At 33.3% G+C, this 16,013-nt stretch overlaps 2 protein-coding genes across 3 annotated transcripts; both read left to right on the forward strand.

Annotated features, from left to right (window-relative positions):
* LOC103491078 (cytochrome b561 and DOMON domain-containing protein At4g12980-like) lies at window positions 1–2,965 on the forward strand. Of its 2 annotated transcripts, none has more exons than XM_008450902.2 (3): window positions 1–684; window positions 1,437–1,694; window positions 2,326–2,965. In XM_008450902.2, the coding sequence occupies exons 1-3, from the start codon at window positions 28–30 to the stop codon at window positions 2,713–2,715; spliced, it is 1,305 nt and encodes a 434-aa protein (XP_008449124.2). In that variant the 5' UTR covers window positions 1–27; the 3' UTR covers window positions 2,716–2,965. The 2 variants fall into 2 exon arrangements, with proteins under 2 accessions (XP_008449124.2, XP_016900588.2); XM_017045099.2 differs by having other exon boundaries at window positions 1,437–1,728; window positions 2,326–2,857.
* Window positions 2,966–3,840: 875 nt separating this feature from the next.
* On the forward strand, window positions 3,841–7,259 carry LOC103491079 (uncharacterized). The gene is made up of 7 exons (XM_008450903.3): window positions 3,841–4,186; window positions 4,284–4,350; window positions 4,969–5,015; window positions 5,418–5,505; window positions 6,020–6,153; window positions 6,410–6,508; window positions 7,057–7,259. Exons 1-7 carry the CDS (start codon window positions 3,965–3,967, stop codon window positions 7,135–7,137), a joined length of 738 nt encoding a protein of 245 aa, XP_008449125.1. The 5' UTR covers window positions 3,841–3,964; the 3' UTR covers window positions 7,138–7,259.
* Window positions 7,260–16,013: the final 8,754 nt, after the last annotated feature.

Genomic DNA, 16,013 nt, shown 5'->3' on the forward strand with positions numbered 1-16,013 from the left:
CCCTAACAAGAAACCCAAAAAAGAAAAATGCATCATTATTCATCTATCCCTTTCTTCATTCTAACCATTATCTTCTCAACCCTCCTCACCTCATCCAACTCCCACCGTTGTTCAGACAAATTCCAAGAGCTCGTCAATACCCGGAATCTCTCGAATTGCCAACGCCTCCCGACGCTCGGTGCGGAGCTCGGTTGGAGCCTCCCTGTATCCGACAAATCCCACCACGTATTTCGAGTCCTCTTTGGCGCCCCGATGGAATTCGACGGGGGGTGGTTGGCATGGGGAGTGAATCCAGGGCAAAAGCCAGAGATGGTGGGGACGAGAGCTGTGATTGGGATCAAGAACCCTACGAATGGGTCTACTTATTGTAGGAGTTATAATGTGACCTATGAGACACGAATTAAATGCCCGCTTCGACCGACGAATATGGAGGAGATAAAGTGTACAAAATTCGAATATGAAAACACGACGGAGTACCATTTGATTTCCGCTAGTTTGAATCTTTCGGCTGTGGATTATAATGTTTCGAAGCTTAATATTGTGTGGCAAAGTGGATTAGGTGTTGAGGAAGATAGGCCATTAGCGCATACGGCTACTTTAAAGAATGTTGATTGTGTTGAGACGCTTAATTTGTTTACGGCTAAAAGTACTGATATGGCTCACCTCAAGGCTTACCTTAGACAAGTATGCATTTCTCTTCACTCTCTTCATTTTTCTTCCCTCATTTTTCTTATTTTATGAATTTTCCATCCATTGATTTTTATTAGATTACATGTGAAATTGTCAGAAATAACACTCAAGTTTTTCGTGGACTAATTTTTCTTAGTATTTTCCTTGCTGGGATTTCTCAAGAAAGCCAAAACCGAAATTATTAGCTTTGTTGTTTCATTTGAAAAAGTAACTTTCTTTTTGTCTTCTTATCAATCTCCGCCGGGAAGCATTAGGATGAGTCATTAAAACACTATTCGTGAAAGATGAAATATTTTGGGGTTCTTTTTTATAATTACCAAACTAAGATGGGCAGTGATCCCGTCTCAAAATCAATTTAATGAATAAATTAAATATATCTTATAAAAATTACGACATCTATTATTTTTTTTTTTTTTGATATAGAATCACCAACAGGTGGGATTGAGCATGATAAATTAAAAAAACGAGTTGACCGACCAAGATCGATCGAATTGAGATAAGGAGAAGTTCGATCGCTGTAAGTTAGAAAAGAATTCAAACCAACACCATTTTTAAAAAATAAATCAAAGACTTAAACCAACTAATCTACTGGTCAATGATCGTTTTGTAATCTTGCATAGTTGAGGTTAATTTGAACATTTGTTAAGCCGATCATGGTAGGTTTTAAGTGATTTGGTCAAAAAACTGACTACTCGATGCATACCCTATCAACACATCCCTTATTCTTTATTAATTTTATTTTGCAGGTGCATGGAGTATTGAACATTATAGGATGGGGAACATTGTTACCAATAGGAGCAATAATAGCAAGATTCTTTAGGAAATTCCCTTTTCAGAGCGAGGTTTGGTGGTTCCATACTCATGTGGGATGCCAATTTGCTGGGTTCGCCATTGGCGGGGTTGGTTGGGGGATTGGATTGTGGCTCGCACATAGTTCACCTCGCTACATTTTCCTAACTCATCATGTCTTCGCCATCTTCATCTTCGTTTTCGCCGCTTTACAAGTTACTCCCTCTTCCCTTTTGCATCCTTACTTACGTACGTACATCACACCATATTTTAAAAGTGATTTTGAAATCAAAAAAACAACTTTTTATTAATTTTGTAATTACAACTGTTAACTTTAATCTAAGGTCAAACCCTTATTTGGTAACTTTTTTTAAAAATAAAAAAAAGTCTGTAAACATCGATTCCTTCTATCTCTAAATTTCTTCATTGTTATGTACTTTTTTCCAATGAATTGGTTTGAAAAATATAATTTGAAAACTAAAAAAAAAAAAAAAATCTTTTAAAAACTTGTGTTTTATTTTAAAGTTTGACTTAGAATTCAACTATTATACGTAAAAGTATTAAAAAAACATGATAGAAATGGAGTGGAAATATGTTTAATTTTTCAAAAACTAAAAAAAGAAAAAAAAAAAGTGTTTTTGTGTAATTAATGCAGATTTTTTATAATAAATTTCATTTGTTCAATCTTGTCATATTTTTTTTTTATTATTCAAAAAGAATAATTGATTTTGGCCATGTGCAAATATTTTTCCAATCCTTTCAAAATCACTTTTAATCAAATATGTCATTTATACAACAAAACGTTGCTTGCTTTTGACATCTAACACGTTCATTTTTATTTTATAGACATTGGCAATAAAGTTTAAGCCCGGACTTACGGACGAATTTCGAAAAGTGTGGAACATCTATCATCATTTTCTAGGATATGCTTTATTAGCATTGATATATATAAACATATTTGAAGGACTGAAAATCTTGAAGCCAGAGAATAAAGAGAAATGGAAATATGCAGTGATTGGAATTCTTATAGCATTAGGGTTAATCACTTTGGTTCTTGAAGTCCATACTTGGAGAAAGTTTATCAAAGAAAGAACTACAATGAAGAAATTAGAGTCTCAATTTCTTAATCAACCTAAGGCTAATCAACAACAAGAAGAAGATGGGAGTGGAACAATAACTCAATCACCACCATTTTCAAGAAGAAACTCTCCCTCTACACCTACATCAATGGAATAGTAAAAATATTCAATTCCAACTTTTTTGTATGGGAGAGATGTATTTTTGATATATACTTTGGACTTTTGTGATGATATAATTTGTTTTGGTGTTTAAGTTATTTCGTAATGTTAAAATTCACAAGAAAAAGAAACCTAGAATATGATAGATGCCTTTTTTATTTTTTTTAATTTTTTGCTACTACGGTTTGAGAATTTCATATTGCAAAAACAAATTAAGAGAGAGCTCAATAATAATGTTCGTAAAGATACATACATTTCTATAAATTACGCACTGTGTAGATACAGTCGGTTGATTTTGATTAAAATGCATGGAATTTTGTTATTTAGGGTGTGTTCGAAAACCATTTGATTTTTTTTTTTTTTTTAATATTTGAAAAATTAAACATACAAGATATACTTATTTCACTTCTAAATTTATTGTCAATATATTTAACAACCCAAATTTTGAAAACTAAAAACATAATAATTTTTAAAAACTTGTTTTCATTTTTTAAATTTAGTTAAGAATTCAACTTAAAGAACAATCTAGATCTCTGTAAGAAAAGAAAAGATAATAAGCATAATATATATATATATATATATATATATATATATATATATATATATATATATATATATATATATATATAGTAGGTGCTAGTGTTCATATAGTCGTTGGTTCAAATCTTTCTACATGTTGAACAAAAAAATTTACTTCTACTAACAATTCAAAACTAAAAGTGTTAAAAAGAGTTCGATCAATCCAACCCAACTCATATAGTTTAAACTGGATTATCAACTTATTAAGATTAAGTTTGGTATAGATAAAAGAAAATTTTATGATTTGAGTTCATAGATTCAACTAAATAATTTAAATGAACACGAATGTTTATTTTACTAATGATACAATTATACATATAGTATTTATTTTGATTTTATTTAATTTTATAAATCTTTTTGGAAAATTATTTCAATAACTCCAACAAGTTATTTTTTTAACACATTTAAAAAAATATTTCACAATCCAAATTGAAATTGATCTTAATTTAGTATACAAACATCAAACATCAAACATGAGTAAATTTGAGTAACAAAATGAAATCTCAAAAATAATACAAATGTGTACCCTTTTGATCGTTTTTGGTGAAGATTTCTCCGAACCACAAACCATGAAAAAAAAACATGGAGAAGATTGAACAGCTAACCACTTCATTCCACTATAATCACAAATCTTCTTTTCTCTTTCACCTTCAAAAAAATCCTCTCTAATGGCTGCTCCCCTGGTCGAAGGCGCAGCCGTCGCAGCTCTCCGATCCGTAATGTTTCGAGCTCGGCAGGCGGCTGAGCGCTCTGGTCGCAATTTCGACCAGGTCCGCGTCGTCGCCGTCTCCAAGACAAAGCCTGTGTCTCTCATTCGCCAAGTATATGATGCCGGTCACCGTTGCTTTGGCGAGAACTATGTTCAAGAGCTTATCGATAAAGCTCCTCAGGTGCCCTTTTTTCTTTTTCTAGGGATTTGATTGGATTTATGTCTTTGGATGCGCGCCACTTACGTCTGTTTGTGTTCTTCTCGTGGTTTGATTTCAGCTTCCTCAAGATATTGAATGGCATTTCATTGGGCATTTGCAGAGCAACAAAGTTAAATCGCTTCTTGGTACAGTCCCTTCCCTGTTCTATTCTTTCATTGGTTTATTATAGTGTTCTTGTTTGTAATTTCTGCCTTCCTAAGGATTGGTTGTTTTCTTGATTCTTTCTAATGTTTTGAACATCTTGGTTGCCAAACTTTGAGAGTTGTGTCTAATTGGTGCTATAAACTCTATAACATGTCTAATAGTTTCCTAAATTCATAATAGTATTCACTGAATTCCAATTTTGTATTTAACTGGTCTCGAGATTTGAGAAACTTTTTAATATGAAATTGAAAGTTTAGGTGGCTATAACAATTTTTTTTAGGTTTGGGACTTGATAATACCAAATTAAAACTTTAGAAGGAGATCTATTAGAGACAATTGTGGAAGTTTAAGGACTGTATTTCAAGTTTCAACAATAAATCTTCCGTAACAAAAAGGTTCTCTGCTTGCTGCCTTTATATTCTACGAAATATTGTTAACCTCTTGACCTAGCAACTAAAAATGTAGACAATTCTTTTGAAAACAGTGATTGAACTGTAAAATTCACATTTTCAGTACGAAATCATTTTATGATGTATATATCACATTTAGAAGTAGACCTTATTATATCATTGCTCTCAGGAGGCATTTTTTCCCTGCAGCTGGAGTTCCTAACCTGGCTATGGTTCAGGGTGTAGATAATGAGAAGGTAAAGACTTAATCCAATTCTATTATACTTTTAAAGGTAATATTCTTTATGAAATTTTTTTTTTTTTTTTTTTTTGGAACATGAAACAACTTCTCATTGATAGAATGAAAAGAAAAAAAAAAAAAAAGCATACTCAAATTGTACATTATTGTACATGCTGCCTTTTGAAATGGGGCTTGTAATGTGATATAAAGATCAGCATGCAGCACAATAAGCTGCCTATGGTTCCTATTTTTGGTTAAAAAAATAACTTTATGTTATGGATGAACAATGTAGTTGGTAAAATTTATGGTTTCCTACCAGTAAGGAGCAGATATTTTAAAGAAAATAGAGAAAAAGGAAGAAAAGATGCGTTGTGTTCTGCCACCTCTAAGATTACTTGATGTGGTTGTGCTGCTGCAGCTTGCAAATCACCTTGATCGTGCAGTTTCAAACCTCGGAAGGGATCCATTGAAGGTTCTAGTTCAAGTAAACACCAGTGGCGAAATATGTGAGTTACACAGTTCTTTGATGAATTTATGCAAGATCATTCTGATAATTAGTTGAAGCAGTAGAATTTGTTGGATAACCATTTTCCCAGACAACAAAACCTCATTTGGAAGTGGGGGGGGGGGGGGGGGGGGGGGGGGGGGGGGGGGAGTTTATATCTTAGAGTAAAGTTATACGTATATGTATATGTAAAATCATATTTTTAGTATATCCTTAATGAACAGGTAGTTTCAAGTATAAATTAATTCGTCACTGATCAGCCTCTTGTTTCTTGGATATCTTTACTGTCTTGTTCCAGCCACAACTTTTTCTAGGATTATAAAACTTCAATATGTGATGAGTTTCTTTCAGTTGAACTTATACCCCTTGAACCTCAATGCTTTCCTAGCCTTAAGCTTGAATTGTTACATATTCTGTTTTATGCTTTATTTATATCTTAACTACTCTATTTCCATTAGGATTTCCTCTGTAACCAAAGGGGTATTTAGAAAATGACTTATATGAAAATTTGGCAGCAAAATCTGGTGTTGAACCTTCTGGATGCGTCGAACTTGCAAAGCATATGAAGTTGCGTTGTTCACATCTACAGTTTTCTGGCTTAATGACAATAGGGATGCCAGATTATACTTCCACTCCAGAGAACTTTAAGGTTATAATATTTGTACTTTTCTTTGTTATTTTATTTTATTTGGTCAGTTATCTTTACACCATAGTGGAATGTGTGAATATGATCTTAAATAATGTCTTCAAAGTTTAGATTCAAAATCTTTTTAAGTTTAAGAATGTAGACGAATATATATAGACTGAATCTACATTCTACACTGTGCTTCACATTCATAAGTTTTCTCCTTTTGATTTTTTTACTCATTCTACTAAAGCCATAAATTTTTTTCCTGATTTACTAGACGCTACTGAAATGTAGAGCCGAGGTCTGCAAGGCACTTGAAATGGAAGAAGAGCAGTGTGAATTGTCCATGGGAATGTCTAATGATTTCGAGTTGGCGGTCAGTATCACCTAAATCATGATCTTTCTGTTGGCATGCCATTGTATTCCTTTCATTCTTTCTCAATCGGAAGTTCGGGTTTTTAATTTTTAAAAAGTAGAGATATATAATTCATATACTAGTTAACCATAAAATTGGAATGTGATGAATTTTTTTAGGCTAAATGTAATGAACTTGTAAAATACTAAATTGACCCAACCTAATTAAAAGTCTGTAGACCTACTACATTTCTTTAAATTGTTGGGATCTATTACACAAAACTAGAAATTCTCGCACTTGTTTGATTCTTTTTTATTTTTAAAGTTCAGAAGTATTAACCTTTAACTTAGAACATTAGTTTCATTTTTTAGAACAACGGCAAGATGGGAGAATTAACTTTTTAAAGGGAGTGTATATAAATTATGTTCGAGTTAAGCTGTCTTTTTTGTTTAATAGCATATAACTTTCTGTCTTCAACAAAATACTTCGGATCATGGATTTCTTTTATTGTTTGCATTAATTGAAGTCTTATAAGTAATGTCCAATAATTTATTGTGTTTTTGTTACAGATCGAAATGGGCAGCACCAATGTGAGAATTGGATCCACAATATTTGGTCCGAGGGAATACGCAAAGAAGCTAGCTGACTAGCATGTACAGAGTTTCCAACCATCTTACATCTCAAAATGTTATTTAAACATTTTTAAAATATTACAAATATAACAAAATCTATCAGTGATGGACACGATATGATCTAGATTTTGAGAATTAAATCTTTTTATATATATATATATATATATATATAAATTTTGAGAATTAAAATTACAATATATATATATATATATTGTAATTTTTTTTTAGAGATAATCAAGTATTAGAAATCGAACATCTTATTAAATCAACATAAACCAACATAAACATAAGTTTAACCCTACAAAAATAATTCTCCGAAAACATAAATTAATTAGGATATTGATAACTAACGATCATAATTTATATTAAATAGTTAAAAGGTAACATATAATATTAAAATATTGGTTGGAAAGGTTAAAATATGTTTATGTTTAATAATTAATCAAAATTCATAGTAATAAATAAGGGAGATTAATTTATAAACTAAGTTATATTTCGGTTGTTCATCTCTCAAATGTAAAATTCTCACACATTTGTAGGATATTAAAAAAGTGATGTCAGAGGGGTTTAAAGCTTCCTAAATAATAATATTTTAAGATTTAAAAAGTAAAATTCTATGAAACCGCGAAACCTTTGTTAAAAATTCTTTTCATTATTGTTATTATTATGAAAATATTACAAAACAACACTGATCCCTCATCTTTGAATTTGATCAATTACTTGCGATTAAAGTTTTTTTTATCAAATTAAATTAAAGTTTAGGATTTTTTTAAAAAATATAACAAAACGGCAAAATATTTAAATTGTATAGAATAATTTCGAAAATGGAAAAAATCAATAGGTCTATAATGGAAAATACCATAAATGCCCTGTCAACAACGCGCGTAGTATATTTGGTATACGAGCGTTTAGATTTGGCTATTGTTTGGTATACGATCTTTTAAATTTGAATAACTAAATCTAAACAATTTTTCTTTTCAAGATTCTCTGTACACGTTTAATTTGGTTGCACGATCGATTAATTTGGTTACACAATTGTTTAGATTTTGGTAGTCAAATCTTTTTTTTTTTTCAAGATTCTTTGGAATCGTTTAGATTTGACTAAACAATTTTTTTCAAGATTCTTTTGGTACATTATCATTTTTTTTACGTGATCGCTTATTTTTTTGTACACGATCATTTAGATTTTGCTACCCAAATCTAAACGACTTTTAAGATTTTTTGGTATACGATCGTCTATTTTTTATACACGATCATTTAGATTTTGCTACATTTTTTTCAATGTCTTTTATATTTAGTACACGATCTTGAACAACCAAATAACATTTTGAAATAAAATTTAAATAGATCTTTTATATTTGATGCACGATCTTGAACCAAATAACAATTTGGAATAAAAAAGAGGAAGAGAAGAAACACAATAAAAGGAAAGGGCAAACTTGAAATATTTAAAAATATGGCAAACTTCATTGCCTTTTTAATTTTGTTACATGGGTCGTAAATATTTTAACTATTTGTTATATTTATGAAAATTTTCCTAAATTTTATTACGGATGGGATACATGTTTCTCCCTCCTCTCCCTTCTTCTCTCTCCTCCCTCCTTATTCTTTGTCATTCTCATCTATCTCACTACAAGAAGAAGGGAGTTTGTCAATGCAGAGATGCCCGCCAAAGCCTGGAATGCGTCTGAAGAGGCTACATCGACGCAGAAACGTAAGTCGACTAGAACGTCGTGAGAAAAGCGTCATGAGAGGCTCTTCCGACGCGCTAACAGCTAGCGTCAGCAAACGGCTACGGTCGACACAGTGTTCGCCAACATGGTCAACACGTCGACATTGGGTAACTACTGACGTCTAGTGGCGATGTCGCAAACAGGTACTACCGATGTCGTCATGTACGTCAACGTACATGAACCGCTGATGCGGCTTCAAAACGACCATTTACGACGCATAATGTGCGTCACGAAATCTTTATTGTAATATTTTTTAATTTCTTTTACTTTTTAATTTTGGGCAAATTCAAATCAAATTCGATTTACATTCATTCAAATACTAAAAACAATAAACATAAATATAATGAAATACCAAATGAAATTTATAATAAAAATAATTCAAAAGTACGCGTTCATAGTTCAAAAATTACATACATAATGAAAACGAAAAACCCTAAACCCTAACAACATAAAACTAAAAACATAATCAAGGTCCTCTCGAAGCCTGAGAGAGGTCTTCAATCATCTTCCTCATTTCTTCCATCTGTCGAACTTGTTCTTGCATATAGCGAGTCTGTTCTTGCATATAGCGAGTCTGTTCTTGCATATAGCGACCATGTTCTTGCATATAGCGACCATGTTCCTCCATATGGCGAGCCTATGCTGCTATCAGGCAAGTACTTTCTTCGTGTTTCCTATTACTCTCTTCTTCTACTACCTCAAGACGAGTTTTTAGCCCCTCGTTAACCTCCCTGACATGGGCCAGCTCTCGTTCAACAAATAAAGATGAAAAACTGCCTGCAGCGTGTCGAAACTTTGGTTTGGGGTCATACCCAAGACCTTTTGAGTAACCCGATTGTTTATCCAAAATGGTCTCGCATATCTCGTCCCCAGAAAGTGGTTGAGAACCCTCTAGGGTAGGCTAAGACTGGAGTTCCAACATTTGATTCTACAAATAAAATTTTGTTAATTAAGTAAAACGTGTAAATTAATTCTTGTATGAAACAAGAAAAATGGGAGCTTATAAACTTACATGCGCATCCGCAGCCACTTGCGAAACAAATTGGCCACTCGGAGCGTGTGTTTCCTTCAATAACTTCACACGATCGATCGGATGACCCCAATGTTCAACGAGCTCATGTTGTCGTTGTAGAAACGACTTTGCGCCGCTGTTGTGGTTGTAGGGTTGTCTCACTCTAACAGCCATGTTCATTGACGATTGCTCCTACATGCAAACAATCAAAATGTTATACAAAAAACAAATTAAATGAAGTACCATTTGAAAACATTAAAAGTACTAAATCACCTAAAATTGTCGAGTGAGGTAGTCATTCAGGATCCTCGAACTTCTTGAAATGGCAGTGGTTCTGTCTCCTAAACTCCTTCCACATGCTGAGCATTTGATACTCAATAACCGAGTAACTGTTGGATCAGTGAAATCCAGCATGAACGATTGTTGTAAAAGAAAAGTACACACGGATTAAGATTGAGTATATGTATATACGTATAGGTAACATATATGTACGGGATGTGTTGATAGATTTGTATCCCAATTCCACGTGTGTTCTATGATTGTTGTTTTTATCCGTGTCAAACCATCTACGCCTCAATAGCCAAACACGGTGACCCATCAGATATGCCACAAAAAGAACCTCTTCTAATACACCGTAAAAATTATTGTTGTCGCTTCCACTCGTACTGCTTTCACCGACTATTATGACTCCATTATTTTGTGTTGTGCGTCGGAAATCGCAATCTATCGTGTGAAATTGTACCTTACCCATGATGCATCTAGTGTAGGGATCGAACGTCAACTGTAGGTCCCATCGCGAGTGAGAAGAAATTATGCGAAAAGTTGTCCCTCTCACACGTTTTGATGACCTGAAATTATTTTGTTAACAACTATATACATTTGTGAAATAAGCCTATGGAAATTCCAAATTGATTTATACTCCACATACATATCTGATCTCTAAACCAATCAAAAAATGCTCGTTGATATTTTTTGAATAAGTCGATAGCGTTGTTTGCCGCGATATATCAGTCTCAAGTGTTTCCTAAAGTTCATTGTTGTAAGTTTGTGACGATTATAACTTAAGAAAATATAAAGCGCTAGTGAAGTATTTAGAGTTGGAAGTACGTACTTGCAGTACTCAGCAATTTCATCTATATTGTTCAAGATGTACCAATGGATTTAGCGCTACTCTTCTTATAATAGAGATCTTGAACTTGTCGCGCCTAATGGTCGTACCTTCTATATAAACACTTCAAACTCACCAACTATCTCGTCCTCAGGAATGTTATCATCATTTTGTTCATCTCGAGAAAATTGAGTTTCAATCCCACTTAAATATCTCAAACAGAAGATACTTGATTCATTCATGACATATGCTTTGGTAATGGATCCTTCAGGATGTGCTTTATTTCAGATGTATTGCATCAGCATGCATAGGCTTCTCTCAATGGGATACATCCAACTGTAATCAACTACACCAGTGACCTTTGCTTCATACGGTAAGTGAACAACAAGATGTACCATTACACTGAAAAAAGCGGGTGAAAATATTCTTTCCAATTTGTAAAGTATGATAATGATAGCTGCTTGCAACCGGTCCAAATGACTTACTCTTATCGTCCTTGTGCACAGGTCACAAAAAAACTACAAAGCTCAGTAACAACGATGTACACATTTTTTGATAAGTTTGTACAAATATCAATAGGTAGAAGTCGATGAAGCAGAATGTGACAGTCGTGATTCTTAAAACCTGGTATTTTCTCATCTCTCTCATTCACACATCATGAAATATTAGAAACAAACTCATCGAGCAACTTAACTGATTTCAGAAAGTTACAAAAAGCAACTCGTTCATCGTTAGTCAACGTGTAAGTTGCATGAGGCTTCACCAATCTGTTACCGACTTCTATCAAGTGTAAATCTTTTCTTATTTTCAAATTCTGAAAGTCCAACCGAGCAGTCGTAGTATTCTTTGTTTTTCCTTCAATGTTTAACAGTGTACCTACCAAGTTGTCACAAATATTCTTTTCAATATGCATTACATCCAATTTATAACGTATATGTAGACTTGGCTAGTAAGACGGATCGAAGAAGATACTTCTTTTCATCCAGTTCAAAGGTCTCTTTCTTTTTTTATCTTTCGATGATGAATGTTTACTCATCACTGGAAACTCAAGGGAATCTACTTGTTCCAAGATATCATGTCCATTTAGAACAACCGGAGGAGACCTACACTCTACACTTCCATCATATAACTTACTTCTACGCCAAACTTGATTATCAAGAAGATAACGTCGATGCCCCATGAAAGCTATTTTGACTCTTATCCCAAACAACAATTTATTTTCCATGCAGATGAGACATGCTTGATACCCTTTCGTACTCCATCTAGATAAGTTACCATACGCCGAAAAGTCATTAATAGTCTATAACAAAGTAGCGTACAACTGAAAAAATTAACCAGTAAGAGAATCGTATGTACGCACACCAAGACTCTATAATTGTTTCAATTTCTCGATCAATAGTTGGATGTAAAAATCAATTTTTCTATCAGAAGATCTTGGACTGGGTATTAGCAATGGCATGAAGAAGTTGGACTTCTTCATGCATTTCTAAAGTGATAAATTGTAAGGAATTAACACCAGAGGCCACATACTGTAGGTGGTGCTCATATGCCTAAAAGGATTGAACTCATCAGAACCTAACCCAAAACGAACGTTCCGTGGATCTAAAGCGAACCCAGAAAATTCAGAATCAAAATGTTTTCATCCCTCTGCATTAGCTAGATGTCTCAACACATCGTCCGTTTCGACTCGTTTATCCTGATGTCATCTCATTTCTAACGAGCCCTCTTGCGATATAAACAATCTTTGTAATCTCAGAATCAATGGAAAGTGTCACAATACCTTGTGCGAGATTTTTTTTTCCCTCTGATACAACTAGCATTGTAGCAAGACTTACCACTAGTTGGACAATGTGTCAAATCGACGAACTCCTTTCAATACAACACATAATCGTACTTACATGCATGAATAGTATCGTATCCCAAGCCCAAGTCTCATGTAGCTTTTGTTTTGCTTCATATAAAGAACTAAGGATAGTAGTACTACACATTGGAAATGCACGTATTAACAGTTCTAATAACATGTCGAACGCTTGTTGCTCCAACCGTTAAAAACCTTGACGTGCATAAACATAACCAAAAAGTTTAGGGATGAAAATTTTGAACACCCGGGGTATAGTTCACGACAAGCTTGGTTTAATAACTCCTCAATATATTCGTCGTTTGCTTTTCTACACCACTATTGAACAACATGTCATTCTCCAAACTTACTTCCTCCGCTGTTTCTTCTTCATGTTCGATCGAACCTTGTAAATAATCATGCAACATTCTCAACATTTCATTATCTTCATAAAACATATTATTATTGGTTCCTTCAATATGGAAAGGATCACTACTTGTTTCTTCATGGAAAGGGTCGATACTATTTCCTTCATCAAATCTTTCTATACATCTATACAAGTTCACTGGCTCTCCATGATACACTCATTTTGTGTAGGAGGGGCAATTTCCAATGATTAATAAATGTCTCTCCACACCCTCTAATGAGTTCCAATTAGAGTTCATACATCTCTTGCATTGACACATTGTTCTTCCGTACTCATCGACGTGATATTTCACAACGTGTAAGAATTTGAAAACTCCCTCTCTATACTCAATCGATAACTTATTCCTAATGCTCATCCAACTCTTGTCCATCGTTGAACACCTATAACATAAATACATGTAATTATCTTCCACTAAGGGCAACCATAATTCTAACTAGATAAACGCACTCCTACTTCTAACAAGCAACTCAAGTTCACAAATAATAAACTACAAACTACCATAACTGTAGAATAGCCCTAGCACATCAATAAAAAGTTTCAAATTCTTCAATTTCATCAATACCATACATTTAAAAATTTCATCACTATCACAATTTCGATCATTATTATCACAATTTCAATAATAATCATTTTCTAACATATTACAATTGGTAAAATTTCATTCACACGTAGAATTTGGTTCTTAAACAATTAAATATACATTATAACAAAAAAACTCTAATAATTTCAATTTACAATTTAAATTACAAAGATATTTACTTATTCAATCTACTAAATTTTATACATTCTACAATATACATACATTTCCTAACATACATATACAATATTTATACAATATACATTATTCCATAATGTACACATACAAAATTTATATAGTATACAATATACAATTTATACATACAATATACAATTTATATATACAATCTAATATATATTTTTTAGAAACGAAAAAAAGAATAAAATACACTATTTTTATCGATAGAGACGACGAACGAAATAGATAACGGCACGAGGATAGTGGCGACAGTCAACGACAACAACGGACACGAAAGCACAAACGACGACGGATGGCGACGGCGAGCTGACTCCGATCGATCCTCTCCTTTCTTTTCTTTCTTTCTCTTCTTCCTTTTCTCTTTTCTTCTTCACATGCATCTGTGTTCTATAATGTAGAACTAAATTGAGAGGGGATCTCCCGATGCAGCTCGAAAACGTTGGGAGAACCCCTAACTAACAACGTTGTCACTTATGGCATCATCAGTTCGAAAAGAACTGTCGACGCCGTCACTTATGGCATCGTGAGAATCCTATTAAAATTAGTCAAAACGTAACACATCTCACGATGTTACCTATCCCACATTGGTAGAGGTTCGACCTCTCACGACGAGTTGCATGCAACGTCGGCAGTTATGGGGCAAACGACGATGCGTACATGCATGGCTGCGTGAAAAGTTTATATTATTATTTAAATTAAATGTTTTCACGATGCCTCATCGATCGGCGTCATGAAAGCCCCACCCTCTGCCGACGTTTATTGTGCAACGTCACCATATCTTCTTACTACCGACGGCTTCTTCACAATATTGCAAATAGGTTCTTCTTACGACGTCCCTTTTTTTATGTTTCTTTCTATGTCACCAAACCTCCGATTTTTTGTAGTGCCTCTTGTAGTCTATTTTTAAATTTCTATTTTTAACAAGTTCTGAAGGCTTCATAATACAAATCCACAAATGTAGACATGTTCACTTCTCTACATTTTTTCCCTCATATTCTTCATTTTTAACAAATTTCAAGCTCCTCCAAGTTTCCATCACTGGGGCCTCCTTCAATTTGATCAATTAACATATAAGAGGTTTTGCCAACGACAGAGTGGGGGCCAATAGCAGCATATGTATGTAGGGTTGACAACCCCCAACAACGTTTTTTCCTGCCAAAAAAGCGCATTTTCACATACTATGACAATTGTTTCTCCTCTTCTCTCAATTTTTTTTCTTTACAAATGTCATAGAAAGTGACTTTTCTAGTTTGAGCTCAAACTCAAATTAATTGAGAACTCCAAAAATATCATTAGCTACTTTGAAAATTACAGAACAAAACTTAATTCTAAGAAGTCAACCTACAGTAAAAATAATAAGTGATCTAGCTTTTTACCGTCATCCGTGAATGGGAGGATTTTGTGTGGTTTGAGATTCAAATCAATAAAGTGTAAGAAAAATAAAGATAGAAGTGCAATCAAACGAAACGTTCAAGTTTAGAGGAATGGAATTGTCCTATGTAATTTTGATCATCGAATTATCAAAGTATGATTTTTAACTCCTTAGCTATGCATAGCACAATTGATTAGAGAAACTAACCAACGGTCCTAAATATCAATTTAGTCAATTTAATTAGATAAGTAGTATCCTAATCATTTAACTAACTGCGTTATGTTAGGATAACTTTCTAATAGGAAAAGCCTAATTAAAAATTTAATATGGTTTTCCTTAGGTCAATAGAATAATGCTACCATAAATCACAAGTCCATCTAACCTATTGCTTCTTGGAGATTAACATATAATTATCTGTCACATATTATATGTTAATCTAAAGCATCGAATACACAACCAAGCATTGGTAGTTGTCAATCATTAACAAGGAAGTAATTTATAATAATCAATAATTCAAGGGTAAAACTCATAGACAAAAATATCAACCATACTATCAAAATAATCCAATAAATTAATATAATGGATTTCTACAAAATCCTCAAAACTTAAAAGAACAAAGATCTTTACCTT

The sequence above is a fragment of the Cucumis melo genome, chromosome 6 (assembly GCF_025177605.1).
Source record: "Cucumis melo cultivar AY chromosome 6, USDA_Cmelo_AY_1.0, whole genome shotgun sequence".
Taxonomy (NCBI): Eukaryota; Viridiplantae; Streptophyta; class Magnoliopsida; order Cucurbitales; family Cucurbitaceae; genus Cucumis; species Cucumis melo.

Excerpts from the sequence above, each read along its gene's own strand:
- LOC103491078 (XM_008450902.2), top strand. The coding sequence starts at position 28 with ATGCATCATTATTCATCTATCCCTTTCTTCATTCTAACCATTATCTTC. Across the intron at positions 685-1,436 it reads TCAAGGCTTACCTTAGACAA|GTGCATGGAGTATTGAACAT; the intron begins GTATGCATTTCT and ends TTTATTTTGCAG. Across the intron at positions 1,695-2,325 it reads TCGTTTTCGCCGCTTTACAA|ACATTGGCAATAAAGTTTAA; the intron begins GTTACTCCCTCT and ends TTTATTTTATAG.
- LOC103491079 (XM_008450903.3), top strand. The coding sequence starts at position 3,965 with ATGGCTGCTCCCCTGGTCGAAGGCGCAGCCGTCGCAGCTCTCCGATCC. Across the intron at positions 5,016-5,417 it reads AGGGTGTAGATAATGAGAAG|CTTGCAAATCACCTTGATCG; the intron begins GTAAAGACTTAA and ends GTGCTGCTGCAG. Across the intron at positions 5,506-6,019 it reads AAACACCAGTGGCGAAATAT|CAAAATCTGGTGTTGAACCT; the intron begins GTGAGTTACACA and ends AAAATTTGGCAG.